The sequence below is a fragment of the Malurus melanocephalus genome, unplaced genomic scaffold (genome assembly GCF_030028575.1).
Source record: "Malurus melanocephalus ecotype Western Australia unplaced genomic scaffold, MMel_1.1 scaffold_106, whole genome shotgun sequence".
NCBI lineage: Eukaryota > Metazoa > Chordata > Aves > Passeriformes > Maluridae > Malurus > Malurus melanocephalus.
This window is the reverse complement of record NW_026623338.1, coordinates 1,380,293-1,405,374: the sequence shown is the minus strand read 5'-3', so window position 1 is coordinate 1,405,374 and position 25,082 is coordinate 1,380,293. Positions and strand designations below refer to the sequence as shown.

At 42.0% G+C, this 25,082-nt stretch overlaps 2 protein-coding genes across 2 annotated transcripts in view; both read right to left on the bottom strand.

The window, feature by feature from the left end:
* Positions 1-166: 166 nt before the first annotated feature.
* Positions 167-3,365, bottom strand: KCNJ11 (potassium inwardly rectifying channel subfamily J member 11). The gene has a single exon (XM_057369282.1). It carries the CDS (start codon positions 3,312-3,314, stop codon positions 2,112-2,114), a length of 1,203 nt encoding a protein of 400 aa, XP_057225265.1. The 5' UTR covers positions 3,315-3,365; the 3' UTR covers positions 167-2,111.
* A 5,372-nt stretch (positions 3,366-8,737) lies between these two features.
* ABCC8 (ATP binding cassette subfamily C member 8) overlaps positions 8,738-25,082 on the bottom strand; it is a 70,875-nt gene continuing 54,530 nt past the window's right edge. The window contains exons 26-39 of the mRNA XM_057369281.1: positions 24,794-24,954; positions 23,589-23,658; positions 22,740-22,897; positions 21,502-21,594; positions 18,390-18,492; positions 16,967-17,080; positions 16,222-16,342; positions 15,930-16,060; positions 15,309-15,387; positions 14,332-14,440; positions 12,920-13,023; positions 11,972-12,105; positions 10,573-10,635; positions 8,738-8,987 (exon numbers count right to left, since the gene is read on the bottom strand). Coding sequence (XP_057225264.1) covers positions 8,850-8,987; positions 10,573-10,635; positions 11,972-12,105; positions 12,920-13,023; positions 14,332-14,440; positions 15,309-15,387; positions 15,930-16,060; positions 16,222-16,342; positions 16,967-17,080; positions 18,390-18,492; positions 21,502-21,594; positions 22,740-22,897; positions 23,589-23,658; positions 24,794-24,954 — 1,578 coding nt within the window. The 3' untranslated portion in view covers positions 8,738-8,849. The remainder of the gene's footprint in view (positions 8,988-10,572; positions 10,636-11,971; positions 12,106-12,919; positions 13,024-14,331; positions 14,441-15,308; positions 15,388-15,929; positions 16,061-16,221; positions 16,343-16,966; positions 17,081-18,389; positions 18,493-21,501; positions 21,595-22,739; positions 22,898-23,588; positions 23,659-24,793; positions 24,955-25,082) is intronic.

Genomic DNA, 25,082 nt, shown 5'->3' with positions numbered 1-25,082 from the left:
AACAATGAACTTTCAAAGGAACAAAGGTTTCCCACCCAGGAAATGCAGGAGCTCTGCTGTGCCCTCTGACAGACAATGAGAGATGGAAAGGGGCAGTAAATGGGAAAGACAGAAAATAAAATGACAAATAAACACAGTCTTACAGAAGAAATTTAATCATCTAAGGCATTTAATAATGGCCTGTTTCAAAAAGTAGGGGGGTTAGGATTACAAATATACAATGTGCCTTTCCAAATTTTCTTTGCTGACTACTTGCTAATGCTGGTTTTACTGTCTTCTTGTTGTGAAACCCGTATCACATTATCAGAGCTGTTCACAGAATAATATTGGTGTGTTGGGGATTTGGAAACCGAGCAGGCATTTACTCCTATAACTGACAGTCTGACAATGCTTCATAAAACTGAAATACATAAACAGCAAAGATACAACAAATAGTTTTGTATTTTAATCCAATCTTTGATTTCATCCTAACATTAATTATAAATGCCTGAAAATATTCTGCAGTCCCTAGGGAAGTTTTCTTACTGTTTTGGATGAGTTTGTCAAATAGTTACACTGACAAGGCATCAGAAATTTGCCATATTATTGCCAACACAAACCATTTTAGATGTTTATTGAGAACTACAGAACACACAAGGTTGACACTAGATCCTCCTTGAATAATTATGTTTAAAGTAACTCGGTGCCTCTCTGCACAGCCTGGGTAACCAGGTGCTGGATCAGTTTTGTGATACTTATTTATATTTGGATGATGTTCTTTTTTACCTGGGGGCAGTTTGCCATGAAGCAAACACTGTGCTATCCCCTGATAACGCTGTGTAGAAATAAACTCGCTGCTGTTAGCAGCACCTTCAGAGAGGGGATCTGCAGGAGTGGGCGAAGGGGAGCTGCTCCTGTTGTCACTGTGGCACTGAGAGAGGGATCATGGCTCCTTCGTGTCTGCTGGTGAATGACAGATCTCGGATTCCGCTGAAAACCGAGGCAGCAAAGGGTGGGCAGATGAAACTGGAAAGGGAATCGTTCCCTCAGCGTTTTGTGACACAGCATCCCAGAAGTGACCGTGCTGTCTTACACACCCCTCCTTCCCCTAAACACAAAAATCTCGGCTTCTTTTACAAAAGGGAAAAGAGTAAAAGGCTTTCCCTACTGCATGCAGATATAATTTCAGCGTTCAGCACTGTCCTTTCATTCAAAACATGTAATTCTATTTTTATTCCCTGATTATCTGGCAGAATTCACCATGACCCAAGGGAGAGGTTAATTTTTGTACTGAGTATCCTATTGCCATGTGGCTCRGGGAGGGGGAACATCGCTTCCCTTCATTTAGAAATTAAAATGCAGATTTTTTTCCTGTTTATAATTAATTTCAAATGCATATTATATGCTACTCCTTTTAAAGGCAAAGCATTACTTACTTTCAGAAATGTACAATCCAAAAAKGTACTCCTGAATGTTTTATTTTGGAAGTGGAAAGGTTTTTAAAATARGCAAAAGTAAATATTCAAATACATTTCATATTGCATGTGGTAGGAGAGGCTCCATACAACAAAATACGGATGATGCAAATCCAGCAGTTAATTTCTTGGAGACATACAGTATAATATATAGACACTCCCAAATCTGGTCTTGTGTCATTGCCTGACCCCTTTGTTATCATTAAAATCCAGCTTACTGTATTAATTATTAATATTTTATTTTGCTATATTGATTGTTCAAGTTAGGAGAAAAACCACCAGTTAAAAACTACTGACTTGCAAACACTGCAAGACCCTAAAACCTGCAATCTCTGAGGATAAACACATATTTATTTTTTGAGAAAACGTGTCATTACCTGCAGTTGAATCAATGCAGAATGATCGTGCAATTAAACAGTCTGAATTGAAATTTAAAGCTGCAGACCATGATTTTCCCTGCTCCCAGTTCTGCTTGAAATCTCTCACACCTTTAAAAAAATATAATTAGCTTTAGATTTCCCCACAATAAATAACACCAGAACATACCTTGTGCTACCAACCTGAATTTTWAAAAAATGTAAGAGGCCACCTCAGTGTTTTGAGTTCATGAGATCTTTCAGACACAGAGCCCTAACTGAGTTTCCCGGACAGAAGGCATCAGGAAGGCTCATCGCTTATGGTAAACTTGGGCTTTAGCTTGACAGACCTCTTCCTTATGGTGCCTTTAGGGGACAGCGGCATGGTGTCCATGATGCTCTTGTCCTCCTCCAGCTGCCGGGCGGTGCACGAGGGCGTGGGCACTTTGACCGTGTTGCCGAATTTCGAGTAGTCCACCGAGTAGCGYCCGTCCTCCTCCGCCACGATGGGCACGAAGCGCTGGCCCCAGAGGATTTCATCCGCCAGGTAGGAGGTTCTGGCCTGGGTGGTGATGCCGGTGGTCTCCACCACCCCTTCCAAGATGACGATGATCTCCAGGTCCTCGTGGTGGTGCAGGTTCATGGGGGAGATGTCGTACAGGGGGCTGTTCTTGTCTATCACGTGGTAGATGATGAGCGGCGACACCAGGAAGATGCTGTTGCCCCCCACGGGGTTCTCCATCTGGATGTCGATCTGGTTGAGGGGCACCACCTCGCCCTCCAGGCTGGCGGTCTTCTTCACCACCTGCATGCGGATGGTGGCACTGATGATCATGCTCTTGCGCAGGTCGCCCACTCGCAGCATGAAGCACAGGCGGCCCTCTCGCAGCGCGATCACCGCGTGTTTGCTGAAGATGAGGGTCTCGGCCCGCCGGTGCGCCTGCGACGTCTTCATGAAGATGCAGCCCAGCATGATGGCGTTGATGACCAGCCCCACGATGTTCTGCACGATCAGCACCAGGATGGCGGCCGGGCACTCCTCCGTCACCATGCGCCCCCCGAAGCCGATGGTCACCTGCACCTCGATGGAGAAGAGGAAGGCGGAGGTGAACGAGTGGATGCTGGTCACGCAGGGCACGAAGGCGGCCGCSGAGCCCGCCGTCCCCTCCGCGGGGTCCCGCTGCAGCCGGGTGCTGTGGTCCAGGTCCCCGTGGGCGAAGGCGATGAGCCACCAGACCATGCCGAAGAGCAGCCAGCTGCACAGGAAGGACATGGTGAAGATGAGCAGCGTGTGCGGCCACTTGAGATCCACCAGGGTGGTGAAGACGTCCTGCAGGAAGCGCCCCTGYTCGCGGATGTTCTTGTGGGCCACGTTGCAGGCGCCGTTCTTGCCCACGAAGCGCGCCCGCCTCTCCCTGGCGCGGTAGCGGGCGTGATCCGGCACATCCTCGGCCAGCCGGGTCAGCACGTACTCCTCGGGGATGATCCCCTTCCTCGAGAGCATGGCTCCCGGGCCGCGGGGGCGGGCGGAGGCGGCGTGGACAGCGAGTGCGGTGCGCGGAGCCGCCCGTGGCCGTGTGCGCCGGGAGCGGGGGGGCGGCTGCGCCCGGCGGCGATCGGGAACGGGAACGGGAACGGGAACGGGAACGGCGCCGCGCAGCCCCCGCTGCCGCAGCCCGCCCGGGAGCGCTCCCCGCCGGAGCTGGGGGCGTTTCTTTACCTTTTCACCCTCCTTTTTTATTTATTTATTTTTTTTCTTCCTCCGGAGGAAGGGTTTCGGGCCGCGGTTTGTATGTAAACATTCGATGCAGGATGGATTTGCTGCCTTCCATTTGCAGGGGTTCCCTTTGTGGGATGCCGCGGCTTCGGGTCGGGTGATTATTCGCTGAAATGGGGCGGGGGAAGGTACTGGGCAATTWAAAAAAMRAWTTKKTWWWAWWAWWAWWAKGATAATTAYAGTAATAATAACAACAAYAACAAAACAAAGACAATAATAGTAATATAACAATATAATAATAGTATACTGGAATTCACCTGTCGTTTGGCAAATAGGAGGGAAGCATTCCTTGATAAATCAGGCCAGCAATGGTAGGAAATTTGCTTGAAGAATCTAAATCAAATGCTATAATGGTTGAATAGAAACCTGGAAGTAAAGGGGCTTAATTCCACTTAAAATTTTGCTAGAGTTAAGTAGAATAAACACAGGTGGTGGGTTTTTTTTGTTTGTTTGGGTTTTTTCCTTTGGGTTTTTTGCCTTTTTTTTTTTTTTTTTTTTTTTTTTTTTCTGCACAGAGTAGACCACGAAATTATGTGGGCTTTGTCAGCTCAGGAAAAGTTGCAGTAAAAGTTGCAAAAAAAAAAAAAGATCCAGCTGCAAAGGGTTAACCCCCAGTGACATGAACTTCCAGACAGGCATCAAAATCCTCAGAAAAGGCAACAAAGGGAGGCAGGAAGAGAGAACTTGTGGAGGACACGGTGATGTCTCTGTGGTATAAATACATACATGGGCATGCCTATGAGGAAGTATCCTCCTGACAAGATGCATTAYTTAAAAACATTCTGATGTGGCTTCYCCACTGTGTAAACWGCAATACTCTCATTGATGTGTTTGCTTCCTCCGTTTCAATATTTTGTTTCAGTTTAGACAACAACATTGTGGAGTTGCTTAAGCATCCCAGGATATTCTGGGTAAGMGTTTTTTCTTTAGAGCCAGTGGATTTGTGAATATTTATTTTCTGATTGCATATGTCCATGGACTTACCCTTCAGTTTTGGCTCTGARTGCTTTGGTACACACTGTAAACAGCTCTTGGCATTGATTCCCTGGGCAAGGCAATTGTCCAGAGGATGTCTGGGTATCAGCCAGCAGSGGCTGAAATTCACTTTCGCTACCTACAGCTGCTTAAAGCGGCCCACCTAGGGGTTTTGGAACAGGAGTTTGAAGAAATCTCTCTGAGCAGTTGTTACAGGTCTTGCAATTAAATGTTCACTATTTAGACTATTTCTACTCTTTATTATGGATAGTGGCATGTCCAGGCACACATCAATTCCTTTTGGAGGGGTCACTTTCCCAATACTCATGCTCTTTCTTATTCTGGTCCACCTTCCTTGCTGCTTTGATAAAGCTAGAAAAGCAACAAGGTGCCSTGGCCACTAAGCTTAGCCAAAGGTGTTTCCCCTTTCTCTGCACCCCTTTATCTGCTAGCCTCTCTTTATGTACTTGGTGTGAATGTCACCTGCACCTACACTTTTAATTCGTTATCTACATGATTTATATGACAATGGAATTTCTTTTAAAAGTGTGGGGTTTAAAAAAACCCAAACATTTTCTTTCTAAACATTAAAAAAGGAGAAAACCTAACCCCCAAAAAGGATGAAGTAAATCAAAGTTTTCCTCGTCAAAGGTGTAGTTCTGATGGAGAGCTCTCTGATCAGAGCTGATTGCAGCTCTTGTCTCCAGCATTTTGCAGTGAGCTCAGGCTGTGCCACACCATGCAGCTCACAGGCAGCGTTTTACACCCTTGCAGACATGGACCCAGGGATTCAAGAGGCAGCCCTGACTTTTGTGCCGTTTTTCCTTTTTTTTTCTAACCGTGCTCTTATTCTGTACCTTTTCCTCCAGAGGGCGGTAACTCCATAAATGTAGAATGGATAAAAACCTGTAAAAGTTTTTAGAAGGGGAAAGAGGGTTTCAGAGGAAGAATTGCTGCATTGCCTGGTGCTAGGAGGACCAGGGGAGGGGTGCTTTATGAACACACCACGCTGCTTTTAGGAATCCTGAACTCTCTAGARCAGTGCTTCTGTGTTTCCACTCCTGTTCTGTAATGCAACTGTCATTTGCCACTTACTTTTTCTTCACCTCTGAGCACTTAGGGGCTGAGATGGGGTAGGAAAGCAAGTGGCTTCTGCTGAAGAATTTCTAGAGCAGAATAAAAAGAGGCCCTGTCTTTAGGGATCAAGTGACAGATACTTAAAAGAAAAAAGTGACAGATCTTCTGAGTGAGCCAACATATTTGTGTTAAGAGCTGCTGAACAAATCGGGCTCACAGGAATGAACAATCCCACTCTGTAGTATTGAATCATGAGGGGTAAGTTCTTCCACCCACAAAATAGGTTTTACACTTCAAAACTCTCCCCCCGCCCCAAATTATCCTAATTTTAATGGGTAKCAAATAAGATCTTAAGTTAACTGTCAAATTAAAATTTAGTTGTTGCCATGTCATTACTGTGCCTTTAGAAGCTGAGTAAGGCTTCAGAGGCTGCACAGTGTTGGTCTAACAGAAATTAAGCCTCACAAATCACCTTTCAGTATGGATAGGTGTCGAGGGAAAAAGAGGTCAGAGCTGGTTAGGCAAAGCCACAGAGGAAGACATGAACAGGGCTGGGAGAGGGCTGATGAAGCAGGCAGGCTGTGGTTCCTGGCCCCACTAGGACAAGGGAATAAACGCTATAAAGGTTTTCATATAATGGGAATATTTGTACAACACAAACCAAAACCCCTCTGGTTGCACATCATGGGCAGCCTTTCCCCCAACACCTTTGGGACTGAACCGAGACCCATCYCACAGGAGAACTGAAAGTCTGGCCTTGGCTTGCTCAGTCTTGCAGCCATYTGAGTACAGCCCTTGGCTTAGTAATGCCTCACTGCCACACAAACACACGATCCTGCTTCAGCAGTGACTCCTGGGCTGCCCATCTCGTGGCAACAAGGTTTATTGACTTGGGCAATGTCAACCAGCCACACACCACAGAATCACGTTCTTGGGTACAGCTCCTGGTCACTGGTGAAACTCTTAAYCCTTTGGAGTTAGGGGCAGGAACTGCCTGGGACTTGGCCCCATATAAACAAGACCATATAAAATGTCTGACAAGAGTGGCAGCTAAGAGCCTTCCTGTTCACACATTGATTCAGCAGTGTGGTACCATTAAAAAGATGAGGAAATGTTGGATATGAACAAACTCACCCCACTCTCCTGCAATGTTGCTTTGTGAAATACAAACCCCATTAAAAATGGAAACATATGACACTTGTGCTTTGAGATCTAATTTCTTAATATTGCAAGATGGAGTACAGTCTCCTTAGCAATATGCTGTGTCCTTTCCTCCCCTGCATTCSCTTCTGGGTAAGGTTTTCAGAAGCTGGTGGAATAGGACTGAGTCCRAACTGCAGTGTCAAATCCCAGGCACTTAATTGAAAGCACATGAAACCTCACTTCCCTGCCTGTCTGCCCTTGCCATTAGAATGCAGCAGCTTCCACAGATGGCTGCAAAGCCTCTGCAGCACGGGGCTGAAGTGTCCTGCAGAGTGTTCCTAAGCCATTAGGAATTAGTGTTCCTAACCATTAGGATCATTACYGGGTGAGATCCTGCCTCAGACCAGGAATGGAAGCTTGGAGACAGCACACACGGCAGCTGCAGCAGAAATGCACTGTGAGCCCTTCTGCTCTCACTTCTCCTCTCTTTGCCCTAACGCAAGCCTGGCATCCCAGGCTGGAAACACACCATTAGTTCTGCAGCCATTTTTTTCTTGGACACGGTCCAGCAAACGCTTCCCTGGAGGAGGACAAAGCTCCCCAGTGCCCATTTTCTCTCTTAAAGGGCAGTAGGCAGCAGCAGAGCTCATGCCTTTCATCTGCATAGCCATATCCTACCTCCTGACTTTCACCACAGTTCATTCCTCTGCTGCCACTTACCTGCCCTTCATTACAGCCCAAAAACCAGCAGGCAGATGCTGCAAATACTCTGCTCTGGAACTGGGAACACCAACAGCAACAACTGTCCTTCACTGTGCCTGGCTCTCTGCTGCAGTGCCAGAAGTAATGCCTTAAAATATCACATATCCCACAAGAACACCGAGGTGTCTTTTTCTGAAAAACAGTCTTCAAAAACAGGTTCTAAACTAATTGAGCTAAAGTGAGAAAAAAAAAAAAACCAAACCAAAATAAAAAGAGTTCTAAGTGCTAGGAATCCTTTAAACAGGGGAAGTAATTAAAAAAAAATGGAAAGGCAAATTTGCTGTAAGAATAATAATGGGGGACAATTCCATTGTGTTACTGACMTTCTAACCCACTAACAATGACTGTCCCAGGCAGGGATAAGTAACTGTCTAACAAAATGAGGATAATTTCAGTGGTTAAAAATTGTCTTAAGTATACAGAATTGATTGCTAAGGGTYCCAGTGAATCTAGAAACAGCATGACAGTGGGTGAAATATGTAAAACTGGGAGATGATGAGTCAAGCTCTCGTGGCCCTGAGCTACAGTGAAAGGTTTAATAGTGTTTATTTACCAGACTTGGAGGGATAATTTCCAGATGAATTGGTACATCTGCACTGGTCTGGAAACAGTGTACATTAAACACTGATACTTTATCACAACCTGCCTCCTCTCAGCTTCTTCACAGTTTGGGATGGAGTGTGCCTCCATCCTGTTGGAATCACTGTAACGGTGTTCAAAAGGCATAAAGAKGGAATCAGACCATGATCCATTTCTAGATGGTATGAAAGGAGAGTCTAAGGAACAACTCAGGCACTATCAATAAACCACAGTATAAAAAATGTTTTATATATTTTGTATTTTGATATTAAAGCTTTACAGAGGCATTTGAGAGAGATACAAGCTTTTGAGAAAGACCTTTGGTATATAATTTTTCCTTCTTCATTTAGTCAGTTACAAGTATTATCTACAGTAGGGCTATGACACATAAAAAATAACATGTTAATAAATGACAGGAGGGCTTTGAGAGTTACATAAAAACTCCATGCTGGTTATGTTTGTTTGATGTGCATCCTGCTGTATTTCACCCATTTAGGATTTTTGAACTATTTTCCGTGATTCTTTGGCAGCAAATAAAAAGAAAAGTAGTTGTATACAAAAAAAGGAAAGTACACAGATAATTAATTAATTCTTCAGATGAAAAAAATGGCTCATTTTATTAAAAAAGGCAAAGCTCAATTTATTATGAAATAATATTTATTTACAGGTATGTTACAGTTTTAGAAAATAATAAAATTGTATTCTAAAATGCTTTATTTATTTTTATTACTTATCTGCTTGTACAAAAGAAGCAAACACACTGTCTTCTTGTTCTAGCAGAACCTCAGGCTTGTCATATTCCAAAATAACCCCTCTCTTCATTACAATAACCAAATCTGAATTGAGGATTGTATGAACACGGTGCTGAAAAACAAATAAAATGCCAGGTTAGTGGATCTATTCAGCAGATTCCAGGATAAGACAGACTTYCACAAATCAATTTTCCTATGAAGTTCAAGTTTGATTAAGGCCACTTATGCAACTTTTCATCCTAATTTACTGGGCAAATACTGCAGATATTTTGGGTTCAGTTTTTTGAAAGCCTCTTCATATTGACAGAATTCCACTTTTTGACATTAAGTGTAACTGCATGGGATGTTTTGGTTCTTCATTACTCCTGCAGGGATATTTATTCTCAGAACATTATGGTTGCTGTTACACAGTTGCTCTGCACCCATAAGGTTCCTAAGCAAATCTTGGGCATGCTCAGTACCCAAAAAACCTCCTTTATTTCCTTCTGTGGCTTCCTACCCAGGTGTTCCATAAAACAATCACTGATGGCATCCACAAATCACACATCTTCTGCAGTTTCTGTGACACTTTTCCAGTCCACAGGCAGGGGGAGGGGACTGAAACATCGCATTCCAGTTGAATTTAATATTATAATAATATACTGATCTCTTTCAGTATAACACAATCAGTGCTGCCATCCTGGTAACTGTGGATAACAGGAGAAAATACAGAGCCACTTCTATCACTCCTACAACTCCTTCCTAACCAGAGATGAGGAATATATGGCTTTCTCTGGGGAAAAAAAACCACCCAACAACAACAAAAACCAAAAAACCAAAAAACAAAAAACCCCACAAAACAAAAACACACACCAAAAACAACCCCAAAGAAAAAAACCCCAAAAATTACTACTCATCCCTCCAAAACTCCATGTTATGTTCCTGTTACAGAACATTTTGAATACAAACCCACCTACTGTAAACCGCATTTGCAATTGGAAGTAAAAACTTTCAAAGTAAGTTTATTCCAAGATGTTGTTTAACTATGCAGTTTAAAACTCACTAAGACAATAAAAGACTAAAAGCTTTTTCAGCTGTACCCAAACAAACTGAAAAAGATACATAAATGCAGAATGCCGTGTAACTCTGAATTTTCATGCAAAGAAATCAGGACATGTCTTGCTAATGATTCCTTTGCTCTTTTATAATGACACACTGGATGGATACCACAAGATAAATCAGGTTTTCTATTACACATTTGCTAGGTGAAAATAAATGATGTTCAGAGATTCCTGAGCCTAGATCTCTTGCCTTGTGTTCAATTTTTAAATATTAAGAGGCACACTGACTTCATTTCACCTTGCTGAAATATGTGTATTTACCTGTCCTTCATTAAATGACTATTTTAGCTTGATGAAACTTATATTTCACAGTAGTCAAAGTAGATGGCATTTTAATTTAGCCTGAAATAACAGAAGATAGACAGCATACTTGTACCTTTACAAGCAATCTGACTTAGCATCATGCAACACATTGAGGAAGCTACTGTTACGAATTAAAGAAATTTAAAAATGGAAAAGAAACCTTACATTTGAACAGCACTTAAAAAAAAAACGTGAATGGCCTAATTAACACATTTATTAACACTGACAAGAAGTGACTAATGGGGCATTTCTGATCCTTGATTGCATCAGAAGGGCAGCAGGGACTGTACTTACTGCTATCGTAACCACAGTGCGGTCAGCGAACGCAGTCATGACCACCTTCTGGAGAATGTTCTCCTAGGGAAGGAAAACATTTGGTGCTTTTCAAACAGCACAAGTTGCACAGTAGACACTGACACTAAGAAGGCTTAAGGAACCATAGACTATTCCATGCTTTTACTTATCCTCCATTGCAGAAATACAAAATTAGCTACATGCCAAACAGAGCCAGAGCCTGGTCTCTCCTGCCATTCCCACTGCTTGCTCCTTCCCACTGCCATTCCCACTGCCTCTGGGGCTCAGCAGACATCAGAGCTGTCCTCTGCCCCCAAACTTCTGCTGTCCTGACCTCAGTTTTAYTATGAGGAATCCAAGGTGAATTAGGGGTGCTGCCTATGGTGCCCCTTCACCCCCTGCAAATCCAGGAATGTTCCAGCATAATGGGGACATCTGACACCAAGGGGTGGCAGGGACAAGCAGGGGACTGTGCTGTACCTGGCATATTTAACAGTGGAGATGATATTTAAGATGGCCTTAACACACATAGCTCTCACTCAACAAGTACTCATCCTTTGCTATTTAGGAGAYGCATTGTTGCATTCCAAACTGCCTGGAAGTGTCACAAGCACAGATATTTTCATTTGCTATTATCTGCTCTTTAGATAAGTATTTCAAAGGACGAACTCTGTCCTCAATGCATCAAAATTCAAAATGTGTTTAACCTGGGCAGCGTGCACTACAGTTCCCTACCTTACTGAAGCTGAACTCACTAACATTTTACTGAACACAAAATTGTAGCTGTTGGACCAAATCCCTCCAATTATGTTCTTTACTTACAGCGGAAAGAAGACTGAAATATTTCCTGTAACAATATAACAGATGAAAAAAAAATTTCTAAGAATGTACTATTCTATTTGGCTCCCAGTCACTGCATCATTACTGAGTGCTTTAACATCTGCCTAGAAATTCCAGGCCATTAATGCAATAATCCAGTACCTTTTTCCATGTCTTTGTTTATTTCCTTTACTCTACTTTTATGCCTTCTAACTTCCTGATTTGTCCTGTCGACCATGCTGGGGAAACTTGTGACTGGCCAATTCACCCTTCACTGCCCATCCCAGCTGACCTTCCCAAGCTTTGTACACTTTAGAATCAACAGCTGCCAATTAAAATACCATGCTTCATTTTCATAATGCAATCCATTCTGGAATAGCTATTAAACTCTTCGTAAAATGGTTTAAAAGCTCTTTAGATTTGTTAGCAATGRCTCACAACTACCTGGGCTTGTAAATATGTGTGCACTAAAGATGGTGTAGGCATATTATGGAATAGACAGAATTGCTTTCCACCTTTCTCTTCACRTATCAGTTGCCACCCCCTCAAGGAAAAGAAATCAGAAGCACTTCAAACTCACTGTTGCCATGTCAATAGATGCTGTGGCTTCATCCATGATGAAGATGCTTGTCTTCCTCACAAAAGCCCTCGCCAGGCAGAAGAGCTGCCTTTGGCCCTGGCTGAAGTTTTCACCCCCTTCTGTGACTATTGCATCTGGAARTGATACAGGAAAAGAAATATTTATGGGGGGAAGTGGGTATGAGAAGGTCAGATCAGAACAGAGCATATGCTTGGAAAACAATGTCTCACTTTCAGCATAAAGTAGTATTTCCTGGGCTCACAGCTGTTGGTGAAACATTTTTGTGTCCAACACTCCTCTTTTCCAGTGTCCAAAATAAGCAGCACTTTTGTACTCTCTGTATCTGTTAGACATCAAAGTAGCTAAGGATGTTCAAGAGTGAGTTTCTCTGAAACACACGCAGTCTAAGACACTGCACCCCAGTCAAAGCATCACCCATGATTTCTTTACCCTAAGGCTGTGCAACTTACCTTTTAAGGGGGGTTATTGGTGGTTTTTGTTTGGTTTTTTTAGGAGTTTGGTGTGGGTTTTTTTTGTTTTGTTTTTTTCCCTGCATGGCCAAATTATTCACACCTTGAAGCTTTAGAAACCTTCCTCCCTGGACATGGCTACTGGAAAAACCAAAAGAATGTGTTCTGGATAACACCTGACTTTTTGACACTTTATTTCAATTTACAAGACCTGTAAACCTCAGTGTTTTGTAACAAAGACATACTGAAATAAAGTAATTTTAGCATTGATTTGAAAAGAAGGACGTTTCTGCCCCACAGGTGCAGTTGGTAAAGGAGTTCTGCAGATAYAGGACCTTTGCCTGCAGGCAAGGGAACACTTCTTGTCACCTTCCATAAGCTTAAAAAGGTCTTTATTCATCAAATACCTTTTTAATAAGTGTGAAGCAAGAATATTGTGAATGCTAGAAACAATAKTCTCAAAAAGAAGTGTCATTACCTAGGCCCCCAGGTAGTGCCTTCACCACGTGCTTGAGCTGTGCTATTTCCAGTGCTTCCCAGAGCATGCTGTCAGTGCACTTCTTCTCAGGGTCCAAGTTAAACCTACATCGGCGGTAATTGGAGAACATCAGTCAACAGAMACTGCTGCAATGGATTGCTTCTTTTAGTGTGCTTAAAAACAAACCTGCAGATAATCAGAATCACATACCGAAGAGCTGGGCCTGATCTTATCTATCATTGGTGTAAATCACTCAGTCAATGTTTATGCCAATAACATTGGCATATGTGATTAAGAAGAAAATCTGACTCAGTTGAGCAGAAAGGGAAATATTTCTTGTTTTGCGGATGTTTTTATGGTTTTAGAATTTATTTTGTTTTGGGTAAACTAAAGAAATTCTCATGTTTTACTAAAAAAAAGCTGAGACTATACTCCATTTAAGTCAACATTCAATTTTAACAAAGGCCAGAATTATACCCTCTTTCATTTTAAATACAATGTCTCTTTGTTCTTCTTCACTATAGAATGTAAACAGAATAATCTAWACCACATCATGAAATTCAAGTCTTCACTGCAACTGAGAAAATCTTGGATTTATGAAGAGAYGAACATTATTTTAGTTTGCTGTGGCCCAGAAGTGACAGCAACAAATGTGAGTCTCRTATCATATTACATGAGCATCTAGAATGACAATAAAAAGATTCAGTGGTGCATAACACTATTTTTATGTTTTACTCCTGCTGTAGGAGTTGTGAAAGATCGATGCTGGCCTAAATACATTTTTAATAGGTTAATTATTAAAAGAAAGGAATACACTCAAATCATCCTCTGATGTGAATGAATCATCTCTCTTCAGGCATGTGCTGCAAACCACAGAAGCCTATATGATTTTCTGTGAACTCCAATGACTTATGTAGAAATGAAAACTGCAGGTGATGTAACTGTGCACTGAGGATTGTACTGTCCCTTCCCAAGGTAAATRCCATGGATATAGGGAAGGGCATTTCCTGCAAACTGTAACTTTTTGCCACTCTTTCTACTGCAACATCTTCTCAGATGTAGGAAAAAAGGGGGATTCAAGAAATGCTGGGTGGTTATGGTTATGAGATCAGTGAGCTAAACTGATGACTGGATCCTGGAGGAATAAATAGTGGCTTTCCCTACTTCCCAGGCATGGTATGGCTTCTGCCAACAGTCCTGTCCAGACTCAGGCATTGGGAAAGGGCAGTCTGGCAGGGGCGAGCTAAAAGCACAGACAGAAGGCAGGGATCCTCMCTATTCCAGCTGAGGAGACTGGAATCAAACAGCTTGGTACAAAAGCCATTATATACTACAATTATAACATGACATTTATACTGTATGACATATAAGCAATTACATGTTTTTTATTTATTGCTGTGCTTAATACTTACCGGATTGTTCCACTGAATAAAATCGGGTCTTGCAGAATGATGGACAGCCTGGATCTCAGCGTCTGTAAGGGGAGCTTAGCGATGTCTATACCATCAATGATAATCCTCCCTATTCAAAACAAAGTGGACAGAGTGTTTATTGTGCCACACAGCTGCTGCCAAAGACATGGCTCACTTCCAGGCTGAAATGCAGTTCAGCAAGAACAGGCCTTGTATCACATACCCCCTTCTTCACTACAGAAACATGCTGTGACTTAAAAGCAAGCACACCTTTCATGAGACTAGGCTCAGCTGGAAAGCACACGGAGTGTAGCTGAGTATCTTGTGAATGATTAGACACACTATTTATCTGCTTGACCAATGTGTACATCTATCAAACAACAAGGTCAGACATTACTTAAATTAGGGATTAATTACCAGGGGCAACAAGCATTTCAGAAAGTCAAATTACTGTTGAGCACTATGAAATTTTATCTCCGAGTACAACTRTCTGGCTCTGCATAGGGGCTCTGGGGTGATGTGCTGGGAAACAGRCTGACATCTCTTTGAGAGACACTCCATGAGGCACATGGACAYGGCACTCAGAGCAGGAAATATGGCAGGAAATTCCAGGGCAGCAGGCCAAGCTGCAATCCCCAATTGCTGAGTCTTCTGGACCTGGTGGATCCCATCTGTGCCTTGAGCACAAACCTTCCTTACAAACTTGAAAACTTTGCCCTTTTATGCTTTGCTCCTACTGCAGTGATTTAACAGCACAAAAGGCTGTCGCCTGTYAGTCTTGGACTTTTGCTCCTATCAAGTAGAATTTTTATTGAGCTGGTTTATGAATGGCACAGCTGTTAGGGGACAGATTATATCAGATTTAAACAGGGCCAGAGAGTGTGTCCTGCACATTCAGAGCTGCTGCTGTTAAGGAAAAGATTATCAAAGAATCCTTAGGAGCTAAGCTTGACTGACACACAAAAGTGTTATCTTACCCTCAAAAGTGTCAACCATTCTGAAAAATGCAAGAGAGAAGGAGGATTTTCCACTGCCTGTTCGGCCGCAGATCCCAATCTGTGACACAGAGAGCAGATGAACATCAGGCAATGGAAACACTGGAAATGGGTAACACCTGTACTTGACACTTCAGATGAGCTGCTCTGATTCACATGTTCAYCCTCTCCTCCTCAGAAATCAGTCAAACTCAACAGCCCATTAGAGAATCACTGYGTTTGCTTTTTGTCTTTTAAGGGTCTGAGCATTTCAGGATAAATCAAGGCCACTCCTATAACAGGAACATAGCAGAGTGGCAATGATGGGAATAAAGGCAAGAGAGCCATGTGATAAGATGAAAAGAAGGTCTAGCACAGTAAGGGCTCACTGCCACTTCTTTTGGCACTGACAGGAGGGAACAGGGATACTGGGGGTTGGTGTCTGCCTAATACACCAAGCTAAGAATCCCCCAAACTCTTTTCCAGTGCACAATGTTCTTTAAGAGAAAAAAAAAAAAATATCTGTAATTCAGTCACCAAAACATTCTGTGATATGTTTTATTCACTCTGATTTATGTGGTGTGCTAGTCTAAAGAGCTTCTGAGAGCCAGTACAATTCTTTACCTTTTGTCCTGGTGAGATGTGGGCATTGACATGCTTTAGCACTGGCTTTAAGTTGCTGTCATATCGGACACAGAGGTTCTGGATTTGGATCTCTCCTCTGTCTGGCCAGTTCTGGGGAATCTGTGAGGAAGCTGTACCAGGAGCAGAGAGAGGAAAAAACCCCAAAATCAACCCTCTTATAATAAATCAATTGGTTCATTAGGTGATTTACTACATTTTTCATGGCAATACACTGCAAAAYCATTAAAATTTCAGTAAGCTCTTTCTGCATGCTGCACAAAACTGCACTTACAAAGGAGCCCTTCGTAATTTTCAGCTTCTGTTTTGAGAAGGCCATTGATTCTTTTCACTGCCCCCAGCTGGATCTCCATGTCAGCCAGGTTACGAACCATCCAATTCAAATAGTTAGACACCTGATGTAAAGCAAATACATGACTGAATCCCAGATTTTTAGTAACTTGCATCATTTGACCAGCATGCAGTTTATATTCCTAAACAGGAATGCCTCAGTAAGTGGAAGTTGTGAACAAACTGGATGGTACAACACCAACAGAAGAGCAACAATGACAAAAGGTTAAATTTCCTAACTGCAGTACAGATATTTTTTATTATGGGGATCTGACCTACACTAACTGAAAAGAGGGTGGGAGAACAATAAAGACAGGTGAAAAGACATAATTTTAGTAACTTAAGTCTGGACAATCTAGAATGATGTACCAGGGCATAATTACAACTGATGCACTGAAAATGTATTCTTCACAATGCAAGACAATATAAAAAATTATGATGCAACTTGTACATGTTTTGGTGACATATTTGAACTAACACCTCAATGAGATTTGATCTCAAAGCTGAAGGAAGCATACACTCAAATATGTCAGCCATCAAATGTGAACTGAAGTAAACACATGGTTTCAGTGACATTACAGTACCCACTATAGATGTACAGACACCTTCAATCTTCCTGTTCATCTTTGTGTCCTGAAGAATTACAAAAAAATGTTTGGGAAAGACAAAAAGGRTCCTGAGATTCTTACCATAAGAGCATAGGTTAGTCCCAAGCCTACAAGTCCTGATGTGAGTTTATTATACAGGCAACTGGTAATAGAAGTGACAGCTGCTATGAGTACCACACATGCTCCAATGTACTCCTGAAGGAATATGAATAAGCTCCATCATTATAAGTCTACAAAGGATGAAAACGTTCTCATAACTTTGCATACCAAATAACAAACCCATGGCACTGTTGGAAATACAGGCAGAAAACCCAATAAAATTCCATAAAGACCCTGCCTAGGAACCCATTCTTTTTGTTTTTAGTGGGGCTGCGCTGGGGAAGTCAACACAGGCATCTTGAGCATGTAATGGAGGTGGCTGAATGCAGCTGATGTTACACCTGGGATAGGAGCTATCCCATCTCTGTGGCTGATGATCAACTGCCCACAGGCTCTGCTSCTGCTGCTGGGCTCCTACCACCCATATTTGCTCCAATAAGCCTTCCTTGCACAACACGTACCTGTTAGTTGGACTGTGTTCACCCATCATGGCTTTTGCATCTTTAATTTAAATCATTGGTGATTCCATCTCCCACAGACAATTCTTTGAGTAAAATTGTGTAACAGACTAGAAAACAAACTCTGTGGGAGGGAAACTGTCTTTTGTCTGTGTCTGAGCTGTTTAGTGATAATGGCATTGATCAGAATTGGGGACTTCAGGTGGTCTAGGCCTGAACACATAAAAGGGTAATAACATTTTATTGAAATCATACCCAATACCTGAACTAAGGTAGTAAAACTCAGTTAAAAAGGAGTCTCCAAAATGGAGCTATGGAGTGTAACATGAAAGATGATTAACATACATTTAGAACGTTTAAAAGACACCCATGTAACCAGAACAAAGGTTCTATATCTATCTAAAAATCTGATGTAACATTCCACAACATAAAATTCYTTGATTTGCTTCTTAGGGAATTATTTTCAATAAACCATTTCTCATGCCAGGCCACTTTACTAAGCAGAAAACAGGCTACTGAATATCTCTGGTCTACTTYAGATGACCCAAAACCAGACACAAATTTATCTACATCCTTCTGTTCATCAGGGGACCTTCCAAGACATTGAAACATTCCAAGGGACCCACAAGGCTGAGGCCTCCTGACACTGACATGGTCCCACAACAGCATCCTGGCTGGCAGCACMGCTCMACRAGCTCTGATCACTCTTCACACAGASGWGCCAATGTGACCCACAARAACTATTCCTGTCTCAGGAAAACAGCTGCAGGCTATGGGGAAAATTCATACTCCATTCAGTGTCCAGGAGGGGCTGGGTATATGCTCATTTCAGCCAGAGAGACACAGAGGGCTTTGAGGCTGRAAAACTGTTGGATGCCTCATCAGATGACTTGGAACAAAGTCAGAAATTCCTGATATATGCACAAGGACAATAATTATCTACTTGCCATGCGAACTTCCAGCCAGCGATTGGCAGCTGTGAGGAAAAGGGAGGCAATGTTGTTGGAATCTGTGTATTCAAGAAGTTTTTGTCGGAATTTGGCTTCATACCTAGAAATGATAAACAAAAAAGAAAGAACGAAAGAAAGGAAGAAAGCAGGAAAGCAAGAGGGAAGGAAAAAAAAGGAGTCAGGCTCTGGGGTCTCAGAAAAATAAAATTTTTCTTATATCAGCACCCTCCTTGTGCTTCCAAATTTGTTCACTGCAGAGTATCATAATCCTTCTTCTGAGAACAGTAAAATAATGACTTTACATGAAAAATTWAAGATTTTGAAGAAAAGAAATAATTTGGCTGTCCACAACTTAGCCATGCGCTAAGATGTAAGAGACATCTCTGCTGTGTGCAATCCAAGCAAAGAAAGGCTTGGGTTTGAAGGGACCTTAAAGATCACCTCATTCCAACCCCCTGCCATGGGCAGTGAYATCTGTCACCAGAACAGGCTGCTCAGAGCCCCATCCAACCTGGCCTTGGACACTTCCAGGGATGGGACATCCACRGCYTCTCTGGGCAACCTGTGCCAGMGCCTCACTACCCCCACAGCAAAGGGTTTTTTCCTAATATCTAACCTAAATCTATTCTCTTTCAGTCTGAAGCCGTTCCCCTTGTCCTATCACCACTACCCTTGTAAATAATCTCTCTCATCTTTCTCAAGGGCTCTCTTCAGRGACTGGAAGGCCACAATTAGGTCACCCTGAAACCTTCTCTTTTCCAGGCTGAACAAACCCAACTCTCTCAGCCTTTCCTCTCTAATTGGYGCCTCCTCTGGACTCACTCCAACATGTCCGTGCCCTTTCTGTAGGACCTCAGAGCTGATGCAGCACTGCAGGTGGGGTTCTCACCAGAACAGAAGGGCAGAATCCCCTCCCTGCCCTGCTGGTCACACTGCCTGGGATACAGCCCAGGATCTGGGCTGGCTGTGAGCATGCTGGTGTGTTTGCACAGCACAATGGTTCTTTCTGAAAGCAGGCATTAGTGTCACCATGTCAGCACCAGGGAGCCCTTCCTTTCCTCAGGCTCACTGTCCCCTGCAGCCCTCCATACAGATGTGACTGTGCTGCTTCTGGAACCAATYCAGTCTCACGTAACTTTCATATCTCTATACCATGAGGAATTGCATGATGCAGATACCCCTCAGAGAATGTGAGGTATGCATCATGAGTCACTCATGCATATGCACGTGGAACAGGGATGCAAAGTTATCATGGTTGCTGGGGTGGTGCAAAAATACCAGAATTTCTCTTCAGAAAGTGCCCCCAGATTACCAGGCCTCTCAGAATACAGACCAGTCTGCACAGAAGCCTTCACATCTACATTTTGTTGGTTGTTTAACACTAATGCTATCTGAAGTATCAAAATAAACTATAAATCAGGTCAGGGCATCTGCTGAAGGTGCATCTGTAGGTACAGCAGCAGCAGCTSTCTTTCTGATCTCCCTCAGATTTTTTGCACATTTCTTTCCATATGCATTTTGAGTAAATGCAGGACGGAGAGTAACCAAGGGAAAGGACGCTTCAGGAACAACTGGCACCTCCTAACAGAAYGGATTCCTGAATCAGTGTTATTTTTAGGGATGCTCACACTAGCAAGTCAAAACTCCACTCCTGCTAATATGTTAGGCAGCTAAAAAGCTACAGAGTCCTAAAAATAACTGGGTTAGCAGCTGATGCAGAAGGCTGGCAGATGGAACACAGAACTTACTGAGCACACACGGCTGGCTGGGTCAGAGACACATCACTGACTGCAGGATTTAAGAAAAAGGAGGCACCTAACAATTCTCTGACAGAGGAATTCATTCCAAAGTGACAGGAAGAATCAAGAGAGAATGCTCTGACAGACTGAAAATATTAGCTAGATGGCACTGAATATTACTTTCTGCATCAACACGTGAAAATATAGAGCCATAATGCTTCAAAGATCCTCTTGAGCAAGTAGAAGAATATATGGATGAGAAAAACAGAAATGAAAAAGGAAATTGATTTTCCAGAAAACTGAATGTAGACATAACTTTAAACTATAGAACACTGCTGGAACTTGATGAATTAAATATTCAATAGCAGTAATTAATAATGGAAAACATTATGGTGTTCTAGCACTCTTGGGTAAGCTACCTTCAGTCCAAAAGAAACAACCTCTTAAATCGGTTGTTCTTTCATTAAGCTATTTATAACCTATTTAAAACAGTTTAGGTTAACTTTGTGCATTACTTTTGTGATAAAATCACAATTATAGGCTAGGAGGAATAATTAAACACTACTGTTTCAAGTATAGAAGGGTAACAGTAGTAAAGAACTGACAAAATGTGTAGACATCATTTAGATGAGAWTTTAGTGGAAAAGCTGACTGTGTTTGAGTCAACTGGGAAAAGATAAGAATAGCCCTAGTGCAGGGAAAGCAGCTGGTAAGCTCAGCAGTGGTTTTATTGGTACCTCTGAGGTATCAGCATGACTGCCAGTTTTCTAACACAGATACACAGCCCAGGCATGTTATCAGGTATTCCTGGGATGCTGTCCTGGGAGCTTATGTGGATGGAAAAACAAACCAAAATAGGCAAGGAAACACTTTGTCTCCAGCTTGTGTATTCCCAAAATCAGCGTGAACACCCACATTTACAGCTAGTGATCTCAAAAATGACAGAGGGTGCTACTGTACCCTCTGAAGTCACCAGCATGCACAATTTATTTCACCAGGACATCAAAACAGATTAGTCTGTACCGAGCTGGAGCAGATCAGTTCTGCCATGGAAACTGTCCAAGCCCATCGTCTGCCACACCACACATTGTTGTAATTGCAGGCTAATTCAGCTTCTTAAATCACATTTGCCCTCAAGTTCTTTTCTCAGGCTGCATGCAAGTGTCTGGACAGCAACCACAGGGCAGATGATCCACATGACCTTGTGTTTTCACAGTGACTCCTTTACATACAAAAAGCTTAAAATTCTTCAATGGTTGGAGTTCCCCTTTACCCATGTTTTGGGGACTCTGGATTTTCCAGGTGGAACAGTATAAGAAATAACAATACCTCACYTTTGAATGTCTATGTTGCTTAAAAAACCACTATACCTGAAGGCYCGGATGGTGGTAAGACCTTCAACAGTCTCTGAAAAATGGGAGAGTAAMGGTAGCTGAGTGCTGTCATCCAGCTGCTGCAGGTCCCTGGAGAGGGTTATGAAAAGAATTTCATTTTCAATTATAAAAAAGAGCCTGTTTTGTTRTGCAGTTATTCTCCTGAACCAAGCCCAGGGAGTAAAAATGAATAACATCACAATAGTCATATACATAAGGTTCAGACAGATTGCAAAACAGTGCTGCAGGGAATAATTCCCCAGGAGGACTCTTCTTTTAACATTTAACTAGCTGGAGTTCTGAATGGGTTGGTTTCCTTTACTGCCTTCCCTCCTTTCTCCTATACTCCTATTTTTTGTGCTCAATCTTTTATTGATTTAAACACCATTCTGTCTCTGCAGTGAAAATAAATTTAATGGAATGCTGCAAATAAGAGATCAAGTTAAGAAGAAGACAAAATGCACCCCCAGATAACAGCACAACTTCTCACTGAGCCAATGGTATCTCATACACTCAGTAAGTGAGAGTCTGCACTYGTCATTAGGTTGCACTTCTCAATGTCATATTTAGTCATCATATCAKTAAAAGCACATGTAGGGTGAAATCTATTTAGTCTCAATTTCTTGCAGCACTAAGTAAATTGGCTGCAGACTCCCTGGCAATTTGTGGATACATGAGGAGATATGCAGATTCTTGCATTACTGCAAACATTTCACAAGGGGGAAGCTCTATCACCTCAGAAGGAGAAAGGTCTCAGATACAGCTGAAATGTTTCATCTTGTTAAAAACTAGAAGGCACCCAGAATAGGAAAGGAGGCTCGTGCACGCTGGATCCTTAATGGTCAGCAGTACCACCATGGTTATACTGCATCCTGCAGCCTCTCCATGTCCTTACATATTTTCACCTCCCCCATGCCAGGCAGATTTCAGTTTCCCTGTCCTGTCACCACATTTTCTCAGACATGCCCTTGGGGAAGACTGAATCCAGTTGGTTTTACTGTCTCCTGTGAACTGCAAAAACCTTTGATCACCTACAGCCCTACTCATGCCTCCCAGCRCTGCTTGGGGAGCTGCTGACAAAGGTTCTTGTGTAAAATGACACATTTCCACTACAGTGGATTTGCCCCACTTTCAGACAGTGCCACAGCCTTGACAGGACCAAACTCAAACATGAAGCTGCCCTGCACTGCAGGAGMTATTTCCATTGCCAGAATGAGGCCGGGCTGTGCTCTTACCGGGATGCCACTCGGAAGTACTTCTGGATGAAGTAGCACATGATTGCCAGGGGAACCAGGGCAATGAGGAACATGGGCGTGACGTACGAGATCACAGCCAGGGCAGACACACACAGCAAGGTGGAACGGCTCAGGCACTCCAGGGTGGCTGGAATGTGCTGTACAGAGGAGAAAAAGCACACAGAATCTTCCACTATGTGCTAAGTTTAAAACATTACTTCATTTTCCTTTCTCCCAGTTACACAAGGAATAAAATTTTTGAGGATTTGAAGCACTAATTATACAGGTTTGGTCTTGAATTTACTGCTGGGTTTTGGGGACATCTGAGGGGATTTCTGTGGGGCTGCTTCATGTCCACTTTGTGCAGTATGATCCTCATTGCTCCATCCTCCTCTCAAGTCASAGGATTACATATGGGATACAACAGATGATTTCAGCATCTGCATAAATTCTATGAACTGGCAGTGCAGTCTGGGGTAAATAACAGTAATTTGAATTTCAGTCATTTCTATTCTGGGCAATAGCATTTGCCTTTTTCTCATTTCCCTTGTTCAAATGAATGTCTGTTTACCCACTTACAAAACAAGTAGATACTTTTTAATTTGGGGATTACACTCTTGATCTAATTTTGCTTCCCTTTTCTATACATCTTAGCAAAATAAATGTTTGTTCAATATGCATTTAAGATGAGGAATTCATTTGGAACTGAGAAAATCATTATGCAAATTGATATAGTTAAAATTACAGTTCATCTGTAAGCTTCATCTAGATAAGTCTGTAATAAATGAAACTCTACTTTTTCAGATTAAGATAGGATAACTTGAGAGCTTGAAAATATTCAATCAGCACCTGGTCAATTGTATTGCAGTCAGCTGAAAATCTGTTCAATATGCTTCCCAGAGGTGTTGTTTCAAAAAACCTAAAATGGAACAAGGAATGGCAAAGTTTACTGATATTAGAATTGATTCACTTTATTGTTTTGTCTTACCTAAGCCAAGTACTATATCACAGAAACAAGCAAACAAATTGCCAGCCACAGTACAATTTGTCATCTTCCTCAGTAACTGTGGCTTTCCAATTAAATGGGAATTTCTTCCATGGACAACCACAAGCATGAACCTACAACCACTTAGAACCCTAGAGCTGCAGGCATGTCCTCAGCTCCCTCTACTGCCTAAGCCATGGAAATCACATGATTACACTTGAGAAAAYCAGATTTTAATTTAAGGACACTCCATGAAAAAATTTAAAAAATTTAAATTACCAAGCCTTGCATCTTTCTGGGAACAGAAAATTGTGACAAGAACAACAACTGATGAAATAATATATTAAAAGACATTTGGATATGCAAAGTGCAAACTACATTACTGCTTTGCAACTTTTAGCTCTTCCATAACTCACATGAAGTTCAATTTTATCCTGGGGAAAAAAAAATCTAAAAAAACATCTGATGTTTTCCATGTATGTGATTTCTCCACGGTTTCTGTGTCAGATACAGCTAGCTTAAAAATAAGGTTTTTTCATGAAGTTATATCAAATTACATTTTTTCTTTCATGCATAGGAAAAAAAAACTTATGGAGGACAAAGAAGGCCTTTGCTAGAAAAAAGTACATCCCAGTGTACTCTAATGAAGTCTGTAATGACACTTGTCTAAGCTCATTACCTTTCCTAGACTTGCACAATCACTGCCTGACAGTAAATATTTCCAGTGATTAAGATGATGAAGCATGCTGTGAATTATCTGTACAACATATTGATCAATAATTGTGTTTTCTCCCTAATTAAAAACAGCAAAGAGAAATTAAACATGCAAGGAAGTAAATCTCTGAAGTCACAGATGGGCAGGAGAGGCATTTGACTCATATCTAGGAACTCAAGCTGCCCGGGTATTGTTTTCAAAAACCACTCAGAAATTTCACACCTGGTGATTTTTCAATATCTTTATCGATATCTTAAAAAACATACAATGCACAGTCACTTCTTAATAAAAACTACACTTAGGACACTGTCTTAAAGTTAAGAAGACAAAATAGTAGTATAATCAGAGAAATACCTCATTGGAGCCAAAATAATTTTATTTAGTAAAGAAGAATGCAGTTTTTTGGTGACTTTCAAGCCAGTCCACTCCACTGCTATTGATGTGACAAGACACAACACGATGCCAAGGCAGCAAAGAATGCTGAAAACTTTTGAATATGGAGAATGGTCTAAATCCTAAGGAACAAAGAGTAACACAATTATTCACTTTAAATTATGCTTAGAAATGATTGTAAACACACAAGCACAAGACTGAAAAAAATGTAAGAGCATATTCTTTTTGCTCCCTAAATTAAACTGTCCAC